Source organism: Bubalus kerabau, chromosome 8 (genome assembly GCF_029407905.1).
Source record: "Bubalus kerabau isolate K-KA32 ecotype Philippines breed swamp buffalo chromosome 8, PCC_UOA_SB_1v2, whole genome shotgun sequence".
NCBI classification, from domain to species: domain Eukaryota; kingdom Metazoa; phylum Chordata; class Mammalia; order Artiodactyla; family Bovidae; genus Bubalus; species Bubalus kerabau.
Window position 1 is genome coordinate 46042593 of NC_073631.1, and position 14640 is coordinate 46057232.

At 41.5% G+C, this 14640-nt stretch overlaps 1 protein-coding gene across 4 annotated transcripts in view; it reads left to right on the forward strand.

The window, feature by feature from the left end:
- Window positions 1-14640, forward strand: part of MAGI2 (membrane associated guanylate kinase, WW and PDZ domain containing 2) — an 831153-nt gene that overhangs the window by 641361 nt on the left and 175152 nt on the right. For all 4 annotated transcript variants that reach the window (XM_055590145.1, XM_055590146.1, XM_055590147.1 and 1 more), the window contains 2 exons: window positions 25-116; window positions 8109-8301. In XM_055590145.1, the coding sequence (XP_055446120.1) occupies window positions 25-116; window positions 8109-8301 (285 nt within the window). The remainder of the gene's footprint in view (window positions 1-24; window positions 117-8108; window positions 8302-14640) is intronic.

Sequence of the window (14640 nt, forward strand, 5' to 3'; positions counted from 1 at the left end):
TCAATGGGATCTCCTTTATGCCAGGTCCAGATTATAAGGAGCTGGATGTTCACCTTCGCAGGATGGAGTCTGGATTTGGCTTCAGAATCCTCGGGGGAGATGAGCCTGGACAGCCTGTGAGTTGAATTATCTTTATTTCTACACTTTGGGTTATATTGTATATGTATGGCTGAGATGAAATACCATTCAGTGTGATACGAAAAAGGAAGTCATTTAGGACTCACATAAAAATTTCTGAGGTTTGTGTTTCTTGCTATTTAAGTTTCCAAAACTTGCCAGTGTTTCCATGCCAGTATATCATCATACATCAATGCACATTTCATTCAGAGAGAGACATTACTCTTTCTTAGAATGGATTGGATTCCTCTTGAATATTTCAGTTATTTAATTGTATTGGATCCCCAGTCTCTTTGGGCAGCAGCTCACAGATAAACATGCAACATGACAGAAGATGTATGTGAGGAGATGACTCAGGACCACAGAACTGTGTATGTTTTCAATCAGAACTACAGGGGAGAGAAAACATGGGGATCAACATAAGTAAAATCAAGTTCAACACTGCAGTCTCACCAGATTTGAATTAGGTGATTACAGTTAGAGGATGTTCATGAACTCAGCTTCAGTTGGCACAATATTGGGGATATGGAAAGGGCTCTGAAGAAATTCTGTATAAATACATCTGAGTGAAAACATAAAATAACAGTGTTCATTAATATACAGAAAAAAAAAATCAACAAAGCTAGACTTCTGACCATGTATTGAAATAACAGCCATAAAACACTTATTGTGTTTTAAGATACAAAAGATGTACCTTAAATGCTGCTGCTAAGTTGCTTCAGTCGAGTCCAACTCTTTGCGACCACATAGACGGCAGCCCACCAGGTTCCCCCATCCCTGGGATTCTCCAGGCAAGAACACTGGAGTGGGTTGCCATTTCCTTCTCCAATGCATGAAAGTGAAAAGTGAAAGTGAAGTCGCTCAGTCGTGTCCGACTCCTAGCAACCCCATGGACTGAAGCCTACCAGGCTCCTCCATCCATGGGATTTTCCAGGCAAGAGTACTGGAGTGGGGTGCCATTGCCTTCTCCGATACCTTAAATAGTACCTAGTATGACTAAGTTGGGCTTCCCTAGTGACTCAGACGTTAAAGAATCTGCCTGCAATGCAGGAGATCTGGTTTCAACCCCTGGATTGGGAAGATCCCTTGGAGAAGAGAATGCCTACCCACTCCAGTATTCTTGCCTGGAGAATTCCATGGACAGAGGAGCCTGGGGGGCTACAGTCCATGGGGTTGCAAAGAGTCGGACATGACTGAGCAACTAATACACACACACAAGACTGAGTCAGGTTCATAAAAGGTTCATAATTGGTCTTTAGGCCCTGAAATACAAGCAAGTCCTTTCCTATATATACTGGAGTGGGGTGCCATTGCCTTCTCCAAGTAAAAGATTAAACTGCAAAATAAATGTAAGGGGAAATAACAAAGTTCCAGTTCTTCTCATAATGCTTATTTCAATACAGTCTTTGAGATACACAATTCTTACTTCTTACTTTGCTGGACACTCCTACCCCTATAGGCTCATGCTTGTCTGCTTTGTGGGTAAACTAGCACCATGTTCACAGCACCGTATTCCCTTCACACATCTCCCCCTCTTGAGAGGTAGAAGGGATTGCATGACTAAGTCACAGGGAAGGCATAGCATCAGCTGGTTCAAGAAGGGAAAGGCCTAGTTGCACTTAGCCTGGCACAAAAGCAGTAACAACAGAAGCGATGGAATTGTTACCCAAATGAAACACATATTGCTCAGAATGAAGCTCAGGTGTGTGAGTGCAGTATGGTCACCATCCAGCCTCAGGACAGCTTTCTACTGGGTGAGAAGACAAGATATCAGGTTCCCAACCCTTCTGAACATTGACTTTGTGCTCCCTGTCCTTTCTCCCCTCCAGTGGGCAGGCATCCAGTATTTATGATAAGCCTCCTCAGATTACAAGTTTTGCTGATCATCCTTATTGCATTTATTTGGCTTTACTCTGGTTTATTCTTTCATTTGAATAATTTAAAACACAATCAGGCTGCAAGTTACAATTTTACAGTTAAACCATAAAGTAGAAGCCTAAATCTCCCTGTTGCTTTCAAAGCCAGAATGTACTGTCTTGAAGGCCAGAATGTTGCACCTCTGAAAGACCATGTCAGGAAAGGTGAATCTACCATAAAGATCTCCCATGTGCCTTTCCGTCCTGCTTTCCTTCACTGAGAGTCCAGAGATAACATGCAAACAAAATGCACTAGCCTCATTTAGTTGCTATTGTGCTACAAAGGGAGAGGCGTGTGAGGTGACTTGGTCCCGAACCACAGGAGGTCTCATAAATTATATCAAACGGGTTTCTGCCTCCATGTAGATGAAATGGTATTGACATCTCATGGTGCACATTAAACACGACAGCATGGCTTTCAGCAAATAATGAACAGCAGGACCCCAGCTCAAACGAAGTGTATGGGCATTTTTCCTGCAAGAGGAAATACTTTTCACAGTTAAATAACAATAGAAATAGAAAGAAATTAAAAAATTGCCACAAAGGAATGAAAATGAGATTTCCAGCTGTGATCTGAAAAGAGATGGGAAGGCATCGAGATGAAAAGGCTTGGAAAACACTGCAGTGGAGAAAGGCCTGTGTGGAGAAAAAACGTGCATGGAAAGAGAGAGCTGATGATAGACGTAGGCCTTGGCATGAGGGTCCAGTGCAAACTTGTGAAAGAGTTTCAGAAAGCAAGAGCCTGAAATCTGCTTGCCACCTTGTCAAGTTGCCCTGGGCTATAATTACTGAAGATCAGACTTGCTGGGTTTAGACTGACATTAGGTAGTATTGGGAAAGAATTAAAGCCTAATTCAAAGGACTGCAAAGGTGGTTTGGGTTTTGTTTGTTTCTTAGTTTTTGTTCTCTTTTTGTGTGTGTGTGTGTTAGTTTTCTCCCTGGCTTACGGGGATATCAGCCACTTGAATGCGAATTGCTATTATTTCATATCAAATACTTCATTTTGTTCTGTGCCCTTACAGCCTATAAGATAAAGTAGAGCTATTGAGATTTTGCTTCTTTTGCTATTTTAGAAAAGACAGTTGAAAAGATAAGGTCAGATCAGTTGTTTGGAGAATGGGTGGGGGCGGGGCGAGGCGGGGGGAAGGTTGGGGAAGAAGAGAGTCTTTCTTGATCTGTTTTTCTGCAGAGTTGTTTCTTTAGGGCCAAAGCAAGAGAGGCAGGATAAAGAACTCTCTCAAGACCAATGAGAAAGCTGATGAGTGGGGCTGAAGTGTCCTCAGAGGTTGAAGGATCCAGTGAGGTCAGAGGGAGGTGAGAAGTGGAGTGTTTGCTGGGAAGACTCACTAACCAGTGGAGCCAGGGGTCACCAAGGCCAAAAGGAAAATATAGACTGATGGGTTGGGGAGCCCTGACCATGCACTCAGCAGACCTGGAAAGTGACCAGTGCGATGGGGCAGGAGGCCCAAGCCAAGCACCGGAGGGAAGGTCCTTCAGTGAACATAGAACATGACCAGTGCATCACTCTGTGGCCACCAGACCAAATGAGAACACTCAGAACCTTACTGCTCAGAGTGTGTCAGATTTAGAGACCAGGGGCACCCAGCACCTCTTGGGAGCTTGGTGGGCATGCGGAATCTCAGGTTCCACTCCAGGCCTGTAGAATCAGGCTCTCGGGGTAAGGGCAGAATTCTAACAAGCTCACGGTGTGATTCATGTGCGCCGTAAAGTTTGAGAACTACTGATTTAAAGGATCAGATATTCTGAGGTATGTTTTCAAGAACTTAGATGAACATAAGAATATATATATATATATATATATATATATATGGAAGTCAATATGAGTTACAGTGCAAGAAGGAATCATAGATTATCTAGTCCCTGCAGTTCCAGTGGCAGATAGGAAATAAACTACTCAAATGTGTCAAGTGTACAAAGCATATTTGAATTAAAGGGGAAAAAAAGTGGGTTATTTTCTTTCCTTAATAGATGCACAGAGGTGGCTCTGTGTCAGAAGTGAAACACAGGACACAAAGGTGCAAATTGGCCAAAGGCTAAAGGACACCAGCAGTGGGAGCCAGAAGCAGAGACAGCGTAGGTGGTCGGCCTATTCCCAGCAAAGGCAGCAGCTCCTGAAGGAAGGAGTGAGTGTGGCTCCTGTATGTGACTCATGGGCGAGCAGCCCTAATGCCACTCCATTCCCCATGCTCAGCTCAGCTCAAGCTTGTTTCTTAACCATAGCAACTTTTTTTTTTGAAACAAGTTAGGATGGATTATACAATCTAATTATATAATAATATATATGCATATAATAATTATGCAATATATATAATAAGTTATGTTGAAGTATTATGTTGAATACACTATAAGTAAATTTATAAGATTTGGTGGAACAAACTGAAGATTGAAGGTTAAATCTTCAAGTTTAAAAAAAGCGTGTCCAGTGAACTTCAGTCTTTGCTCAGATGTCAGCTTCTCAATAAGTCCTGCTCTAATCTGCCCTAACACCACCTCAGCCACAAAGTTGACACCCACCCAACATCCTACCTTGGTGTATTTTTTTCCACAGTACATGCCTACTAACACACAGCATATTTTTTTTCTGTGTCTTTACTGTCTGACTACTGGAATGACTCTTTAGGATGGGGATTTTGTTCATCGTTCACTGAAGGGTTCCTAGCACCTAGAAGCATCCCTAGACTCCATGAATATTTGCTAGATAAATGAATTACCTAGTGAGGAGAGTACTTCATATCACAGCAAGCAAATAGAAAAAACAGATGTTTTACTGGGATTCTCTGTTTAATGGATGCTATTAAACTAGTCATACAGAAGATAACTTCAAGAGTATTTCTTTGCTGTTTTCCCACAGAGGGAGAGGTATGAGAATTTTCCGATGTGAAATTTTGTTTTTGCTATTTTTGTAGAGGGCCCAATTGCAATGTTAGCTCTTAGTTATAACCTATGTTTTTACTCCTTTTCATGAGTTAAAATCAAAGTTACAGCTGAATGGTGGTAATTAAGCTAAGAATTCCGCTAGCCATTTTTTCTCTATTCCTAGCTGTAAGCTCTCCCACTGAGGCACACAGGAAAGTTAAAGGTTGAAGCATTTTCTTTGGGCTAACCCAGCCAAATGCAGCTCTTCACAGGGCAGTGGAAAAACATAAACATTCATTTTAACTGGTTTTTGCACAAAGCACTTACTAAATCTTTGAAGTGCTCCATAGTGGGTTGAATCTTTTGAAGAATAGATTGGACCATGTTTAGAAAGAAACTCATAAATTCAGGCTGGCATGATGATAAGGGAAAATGGAAAATACCAGAAGTCTGCCTGACTGCTGGCCTATAGCAAATGGGCACAGCCCAGTCAATCCAAGGCCGGAGATGGGATTCCCATGGCAGCAATAATGAATCAGTCATCAGAGCACCAATATTCAACATGGGAGCAAACCTACTCCCCACTTCCCTATTCCCATCCCTCGGGAATGGGAAAAAAATAGCCATGGTGGGGGGAGGGTGGGTTTTCATTCCTATCCAGTGAACTAAGAATATGAAGTCCTCAGGAGAAAAAGAAAACTCTCCAGACCATAATTTCACATATTAACTGAGAAGGCCTGGACATTCAAATCTGGTGGCTGTGTTGACAGACCACACTGAGCAGTGTGGCCAAGTAGGAAGACAAACCTGAAAACATGTAAGCCTGCTGGTCACGATGGACCAACTGCAAATTAACTGGGGTCCACAGATCTGAGATTTGAGAGAAATTAGTGCCTGAAAGAAATCAATCTGTGAACAAAGGATCATTTTATAAAGACTTAAAATACAACCTCGAATATAGCCTCTGTAATAGTATCAGACTAATGATAGCCACTGCTTTCAGATGCTGTGAGCCTAAGCCGCTTGGCAAAAGAAAATCTACTCCTTTGAACTCTATTGTCCATGAGTTGGAAAAACTATAGATTTAAGAGCAAAACTAAAATATTTAGTGCTATTGTCTTTCCTCTGTGACGGGAAAAAAAAAAAAAAAAAAAGCCTTGCTAATGGACACTAATTGGAGTGTTTCTAATGGGAAGTAAGAAAACTTACCCTGTTGTGCCTTTCATTGCAATCCCCAGTTCAGGGATTTATGACAGTATGCACGTTTCCCAAATGTGTACCTCCAAACTTCCTGGTATAGTCATTTAAACAGCAGAGCGTTGCAGGCGGCAGGCAGAACTGGGGACATGTAGGGATGTGCTCCTAGAAAATATTCAAAGAAACAGAGCAAAAATCTGGAGGAGATTTTTTTTTTTTTCATTTCAGTATGCAGGATCTTCAGTCTGCATTGCAGCATATGAACTCTTGTTTGCAGCATGTGGGATCTAATTCCCTGACCAGGGATCGAATCCAGGCGCCCTGCACTGGGAGCTCAGAGTCTTAGCCACTGAATCACCAGGGAAGTCCCTGGAGAAGATTTGACTGAGTTTTTAAAGTAGATAAACTGTTCAACTGAGAGACATTATTTTGGGGGGCTCCAAAATCACTGCAGATCGTGACTGCAACCATGAAATTAAAATGTGCTTCCTCCTTGGAAGGAAGTTATGACTAACCTAGACAGAATATTAAAAAGCAGAGACATTACTTTGTCAACAAAGGTCCATCTAGTCAAGGCTATGGTTTTTCCAGTACTCATGTATGGATGTGAGAGTTGGACTCTAAAGAAAGCTGAGCACCAAAGAATTGATGCTTTTGAACTGTGGTGTTAGAGAAGACTCTTGAGAGTCCCTTGGACTGCAAGGAGATCCAACCAGTCAATCCTAAAGGAAATCAGTCCTGAATAGTCATTGGAAGGACTGATGTTGAAGCTGAAACTCCAATACTTTAGCCTCCTGATGCGAAGAACTGATTCATTTGAAAAGACCCTGATCCTGGGAAACATTGTAGGTGAAGAGGAGAAGGGGACAACAGAGAATGAGATGGTTGCTTGGCATCACCAACTCGATGGAAGTGAGTTTAAGTAACTTCCGGGAGCTGGCGATGGACAGGGAAACCTGGCGTGCTGCAGTCTATGGGGTTATAAAGAGTCGGACTTGACTGAGCGACTGAACTGAAATGAACTGTCCAGGGAAAGTCAGCCACGAATTCTGCTTTGTTTTGTTTTGTTTTCTCCTTACCTCCAGCTTTTCAAAGCAAAATGAAAATTAAAAGATGAAAAGCAATATGAACCTTTATCTGAATTTAATAATACACAGCAGTCAGTTTCCCCTGACACGTTTCAAGAGCTCACTATGTGCCCTGAGCAAAGTCAAATGCTTCCCATGTGCTGTTTATTTCACATCTCCCAACAGTTCCATAAATAGGAATAGGTCCTATTTTGCAGGTGAAGCAACTGAGGCTTGCAGAGGTGCAAAGGCCTTGCCCGTGGCCACACAAATAAAGAACTGGAGCTAGTTTGTTTCATGTTAGAGCCCATGTGCAGTGCCAGTAGCATCAGACGTTTGGAGTTAAGGGTGGTAACTTATGAGCCAGTTAGCAAGTGTCCCCCAAACTTTACGGCCATGAAGAGCAAGTTCAAAACAGCTGTTTCTCTAAGAGGAGTTAGCAACCTGGAAGAGTTAGAAGAGCATCCTTTCAGCCTCTCATTTTTCATTTTTCAAGTACATACTCAGTGGGTTCAGTTCAGTTCAGTTCAGTCACTCAGTCATGTCCAACTCTTTGTGACCTCATCAATCACAGCACGCCAGGCCTCCCTGTCCATCACCAACTCCCGGAATTCACTCAAACTCATGTCCATCGAGTTGGTGATGCCATCCAGCCATCTCATTCTCTGTCATCCCCTTATCCTCCTGCCCCCAATCCCTCCCTGCATCAGAGTCTCTTCCAATGAGTCAACTCTTCGCATGAGGTGGCCAAAGTATTAGAGTTTAAGCTTCAGCCATCAGTCCTTCCATTGAACACCCAGGACTGATCTCCTTTAGGGTGGAGGGTAGAGAGTATAAAAGCTTCCACTAAATTACTACATACATACATACATACATAGGAAGGAAAAAGAAAGTCGGAAACATAAATGTTCTTTTCTTCTCATTGCTTCTCTAGATTTTGATTGGAGCCGTCATCGCCATGGGCTCAGCTGACAGAGATGGCCGCCTACACCCAGGAGATGAGCTCGTCTATGTGGATGGAATTCCAGTGGCTGGAAAGACCCACCGCTATGTCATTGACCTTATGCACCATGCAGCCCGGAATGGGCAGGTCAACCTCACTGTGAGAAGAAAGGTGCTATGTGGAGGTAGGTAGCTCGAACCAGCAGCAGGAGTTGGGGGTTAGGTGATGTAATGCTTTGTGAGTCGTGGTCAGGACACTGGAAACAACATTTTAAATCGGTTTCCATATTATGAGGGAAAAGACCAACCTAGATATTCCACATGTAACGATGAAGTTGAAAGTGCAGATTTTCACCTCACTAGTATAATACATTTCTAAGCAGTCAGGGACCGGGGAGCCTGGTGGGCTGCCATCTATGGGGTCGCACAGAGTCGGACACAACTGAAGTGACTTAGCAGCAGCAGCAGCAAGCAGTCTTTGAGGCTGACATTTTCCATGGAGTCATTAAAAAAATTCCTAGCAAAGCCTGGGACTAATTTAAGATGTGTATTCTCTTTGCTTTTTAGTAGGTGCTAGTTATAAGAAGACCATTATAGTAGTGAAAAATATAGATTCTGAAAATGTTCTTCGTTGTGTTTACAAGCCAAAAGCCTCAGTGTTTTGATACCATAATAAGGCAACTAGGATGGAAAACTAGCTTCCTTTGTAGAGCCTGATAAAAGGTAACAATGGAATGATTACCCTGATTTAGAAAAATACAGCTATATGTCACTCTGAGAAAACACATTTCATATAACTCCAAAGTTATGAGACAGAGAAATTAGAAGTAATTATTCCCTTTGCAACTATTTTCTCAGCTTAATAAAAGAATCCACAAAGATATACTTTTAAAATCAGCCCTCTTAGTCATATTATGATGATTCAGTTTATCTCTCTTTACCATGTCTCAACTCCCCCAAAAAAGATTTATATTTGTAAGAATTATGTTCATTACAAGAATTATACTTTTTTTTATCATCTGAGCACTCAGTAACATAGGGAATATAGTTCCAAACCACAGGTGTTTTTCTCTGTTACAACGCCAATGATGTTCTGGCGTCACCTGCCCCGTGAGTCTGCTGGCCTCTTTGCTTAGCTACCTACTGCTCCTCGTACAGAATGATCAATGCTAGAATTAGGAGGGACCTTAGAAAGAGCAACGTGAAATCCCTCATGTAACAGATGACAAATCAAGGCCCAGGGGTTCAGTAGATCACCCTGTGGTCTGCAGTGAGTCAGTGATCATGCAGAGACCCATCTCTCCAGCCAGGGCTTCTTTCTTTACACCATTTCCAGTTCCCTTCCACACTCTACAACCAACCCCATGTCCAGTGAATTCAAAGCCATTAGACCAACCTTTAGCAAATGTCACTCCCTAACATAAGGACTCTTCTACATGTGCTATTATCATCACACGTTTGAATTTTTTAAAAGGCCACCAGCTAATTACAGGCTCTAAACCACTCAAGAAGATAAGGTTTGCTAGTCAAATTAAAAATCCTTTTTGAGTCTTCTAGAAACTAGATTTAGAACAAGAGCCATCACTTAAAAGGCTAAGTCAGAAGTACTGTTAGCCCTTACCCATAGAGACTGCTGTGGATCTTGTATCATACGGAGGTTTTGCTAAGAGGTGCCATTCGTCTTCAGAAATTCATGGCAGACTGCTTGACCCAGTGAGGTAAAGCACCTTGAATTATGCCTTATCCTTGGGCGAGGTGCCAGGATGGAAGACAGTGTTTGCTTGGTTAACATTTAACTGTCTCTCACCCTCCAGAATGATTTTTAATAAAACGTTTACTGTGTTATATGTTCTGTAACCCAAAGATAAATTAGGAAGATGCTTGATTTACAAGGAAATATACTGCAAAGTGCAAAAACCAGTGCAGCAACATAATTTCATGCTCTTCTTGCCACCAGCTGATCATTGCAAATTAAATTTTGTTCTAATCAACCCAAGCTATTGGAGTGTACGCCAAATACCGCAAAAATGTATTCTTGCAATTTGTGGATTGTGTGACTTCCGTGAAGATGCTCTTTGATGTAGTTCTTACCAACTTTACTCATTTAGACATTCAAGTGCATTTCAAGTGCATTTAATTTTTGAAAATGTTCTACTGCAGACTGCTCATTCACACCAGAAGAGTTTCCAAGTTAGTTCAACCCACTCTTCCTTGAAAGCTTTATGAGTATTAAAAACAATGAGTTCAGTAAAGGATACTTTGATAGTAAAGTCAGTGCCTCGAAATAGGATGGGACAGATTTTAAAAATATGCACAGGAAGACAGCCTTTCTTCATAGCTGCCATTTCTTCAACAGTGAGAAGAGATAGCTGCAAATGGATATGGGAATGGAGATGTCATTTCTAGGGTTCTTATTATCATGGTTAAAATTATTACGCTTTCCTAAGCCAAGGCAGTGGGGGTACAAGCCTAGCTTATGATGAGATGGTTCAAAGCCGAGGCAAATGAGCAATTACATAATGAAGAGACACAAGATGAACAAGAAGACAGGCAGCGTCACCCACTTCTTGCATAAAGGAGCACTGTAACGGAAAAAGAGCTGAAAGAAGGAAGGTCATAGAGATTATACCCTTCAGCCTTATGCTTGCTTCGGCTTGTTCAAATGTCCTGCTTCACCTCAGAAGACCCTAGGCAGTGGTTTCCTAGCTAATGCTCAAGAGGGAAAAAAAAAAAAAAAAAAAACATTGATTATGAGAAATATAGACCAGTTAGTTACATTGGGCAAAAATGAAAATAATGGAGAAACCTGCTTCAAATGTTAACATATACATTATGTATGTTACATACATAACACACTAAAGATAGAAAGGCAAAGTTTTCAATTAGACAACGGCAAACTAGACACTCGAAAGTGAGAAATTGTGGAGTAAAGGATGAAAACATCCAATGATGTATCCAATTTTATCAGAAAATTTTAGTACAGATCTTGCACCTTAAACTAGTTTTGAGATTTGTCTTATCCATGCCACTAGCTCCAGTATTTAGCTGTTTTTTCCCCAAGGATAGTAGAAGAGTGGCTTTAATTGTTACACTGAAAGTATAAATATTTATATGTCTCAGCTTTGAGATGCTCGACATAGTGACACATTATTTTGAATACATGCTATTCATCTGAGAGAAGAGTGTCTCTGAGGAGTTTCATAAAGTGTAAATCTAGAGCTGATGTACAAGAAAGTTTTATGACTCAATCAGAACTTGTTAGAGTCCATCTTAAAGCTATCAGCATCTTTTTGCTAACACCTAAGGGAAAGTATGGCCTTCCCTTGTGGCTCAGCTGGTAAAGAATCTGCCTGCAATGTGGGAGACCTGGGTTCGATCCCTGGGTTGGGAAGATCACCTGGAGAAGGGAAAGGCTACCCACTCCAGAATCCTGACCTAGAGAATTCGATGGCCTGTATAGGCCATGGTGTCGCAAAGAGTTGGACATGACTGAGTGACTTTCACTTTGAAGGGAAAGTGTGATTCTTGGCCCGATGCTGAGAAAGGGAAAAGTCTTCTTTACAACTGGGTGAAAAGTTTAGTCAGTGATTAGGGTACTGGTGCGGAGAAGGCGATGGCACCCCACTCCAGTACTCTTGCCTGGAAAATCCCATGGATGGAGGAGCCTGGTAGGCTACAGTCCATGGGGTCGCGAAGAGTCGGACACGACTGAGTGACTTCACTTTCACTTTTCACTTTCATGCATTGGAGAAGGAAATGGCAACCCACTCCAGTGTTCTTGCCTGGAGAATCCCAGGGATGGGGGAGCCTGGCGGGCTGCCATCTATAGGGTCGCACAGAGTCGGACACGACTGAAGCGACTTGCAGCAGGGTACTGGTGAATTTCCTGCTCCTGACTGCTATACTTTTTGTCAGTTCTAAATGCAGTCCCTTATTCTTTGTCTATAAGCATTTAAATAAGTTGTCTGCCCTGTTGAGCATAAAGCAGGAGTACATAAAATCAAATGCCTGTGGGTGGGCCAGCCCCTGACATGGGAAGGGCACCACAGGGACGCACTATGCCTGTGGACACTCCAGCGCACACATCTAAGCTCTGCCATGTGCAGCCCCACTGCCTCAGTGGCTTTAAGACTCACATCTGCAGTGCTGTCATACGTCTGGGGGACAGTCCTGAGGAGAGACCCAGGCACACCCTGAAAGCAGGCAGGGGCTGCTTGGTTACAGAGTCTGAGAGTTCTGATACCCACCGGGTGATCTTGAAGGGAAAAAAGGGCTCTGGTTGAACAAGTCTCTTTGCCCCTACATGCTCCTCACTCCATGGGTAAATGAGTAAATCAGGAATGTACAGGAGACACTGGGGAGTAGTTGAGACTGTGGGGCCTTGCACATTTCATACTCAGTCAAAGGGGCAGCAATTGCCCAACTCTAATTGATTATTGGAAGCTTCCCAGGTGGTGCTAGCGGTAAAGAACCCACTTGCCAATGCAGGAGACATAAGAGACATGGGTTTGATCCCTGGGTCTGAAGATCCCCTGGAGAAGGGCATGGCAACCCACTCCGGTATTCTTGCCTGGAGAATCCCATGGACAGAGGAGCCAAATATTTCAAAAGAAACTAGAACTCCAGCTTTCTGTAAAATCTCCCTATTTAAAAATATTGCCAATTAATTTTAATAATCATTTAATAAACTCTAGGCCAGCACTGTGAAGGAACCATTAATAGGTCTGCAGACCAGGAGCAGCTCCTGGCCAGCACTCGACTGTTCTTGTCAAAACTACCTCAACCTGGAGGACTTTATCAATGACACCTGCCTTCCCAGACTCTCTCTCCCAGTCAGCACAGTGATGATTTCCAGTATGACTGGTGAGGACAAACAGAAGCTAAACCTAAAAATTAATTATTTGATTTGAGTAGATATTAAGTGACTGAATTTTGTATACTCATTTGGCTGTAAGCCAGAAGGATGAGTCAGGGATACTGGAAATTAGTGAGTATTTTTTTTTTTTTAATGCACATGGTATTTAGTCACTTTCTGACATTTTACTATATTATTCTAAAACAATGTTATTCATGCTCCATACCAGGAAGTGTTGTTGAAAAGAAGACAGAGTCATTTGTGTCTAGAGACAGCCAAGTAGAAAAATGATGTGGAATCAGTAATATTCCTCAAAGCCAATCATTGGCAGTCGTCTTAACTCCCTGGGTTTAAATGTGCTCGTGGTGTTAAAGATAAAGAACATTGTTGGAGAGGATGAAAGAGACATCCAGAAGCAATAGAAATGTATTCTGTTAATGTATTTGACTCCTTCACTCACCCGGGGACCACTTGCATTGACTTAAACAATGATTGTCTTTCTTTCTCCCTTTAGAACCAGTGGCAGAGCCACTGTGAGTCATCTACTGCAAAGACAGATAATTTTTCTTTGTGCTGCTGTACCGACGACTGCAGCTCTCAACCCCCTAAAATATGACAGCCAGAAAATGAGATCTTTCTTGTCACTGCCTATGACATTTAGTTACTGATTTGGTCCAGTAACTTGGGGAGCTCTTCAATTTAATGTTGCAGCATAATAATTGTTTGTTTTTCTTCTTCCTGACTATCTCTAATCACTTTATTTCCAACTTGTGCAAGGACTGATAAAGGACATGTGTGCTTCACCAAGACAATAACAGCTTGTCTTTGGATGATGTTTTCTAGTTCATTTTACAGGCAGTTTGAAATTCTGGTAGAAAAGAGGAAAAAGCTTTGACATTGACATTTTTTGTTGTTTTTCTTTTATCACTTCAGTACATTTCTTACAGATGAATGGCATCTATTTGCTTTATTTTATTAAAACCTGATTGAGTAAATATCACAGAAAATTCAAATTTATCAAGTGATAATAAGCAGCAGCCTGGATCTTCTTCATTTTGTACTTACAGATGAGAAATGAATACATTTTTGTAAAGATCATTTGTAAAACAGTATTTTAGTAAATGCAGTTCCATTTTCTGTAGGTATCAGTGTAACAAAACATCTCTTATAGTCAGTGTTCTTGCTCCCTGATTTTTGAACTGACTTAGATTTTTGAAATGAAATGATTTTTCATTTCAGAATGTAATTGCAGTTTAAGTAAGAAGCCCTCACTGGAACTTTGGCTAATTATTTTTAACTTGCCATATGAGATAACTTCCAGTATGCCAAATAGGAAACCATATCTAAAGACCCAAAAAAGAATCATTAATTATCATTATTTTCAATCTTAATGTCCCTCTATTCCATAAATATCTTTTGAGTACAGATGGACAGGGAGGCCTGGCGTGCTGCAGTCCATGGGGTCGCAAAGAGTTGGACACAACTGAGTGACTAAACTGAATCAAATTGTAAGATGGCAATGAAATGGTCATTTTTCTAATTATAGCATTCTACATGCCTGCTTTTAAGTTTTTTTTTTTCATCAGAATACCAGAACCTAAGTATTATTGTAAAATAACAAAATTCTTTCTTGGATGATAGATCAACTTTCAATTTAAAACCTAGCTTC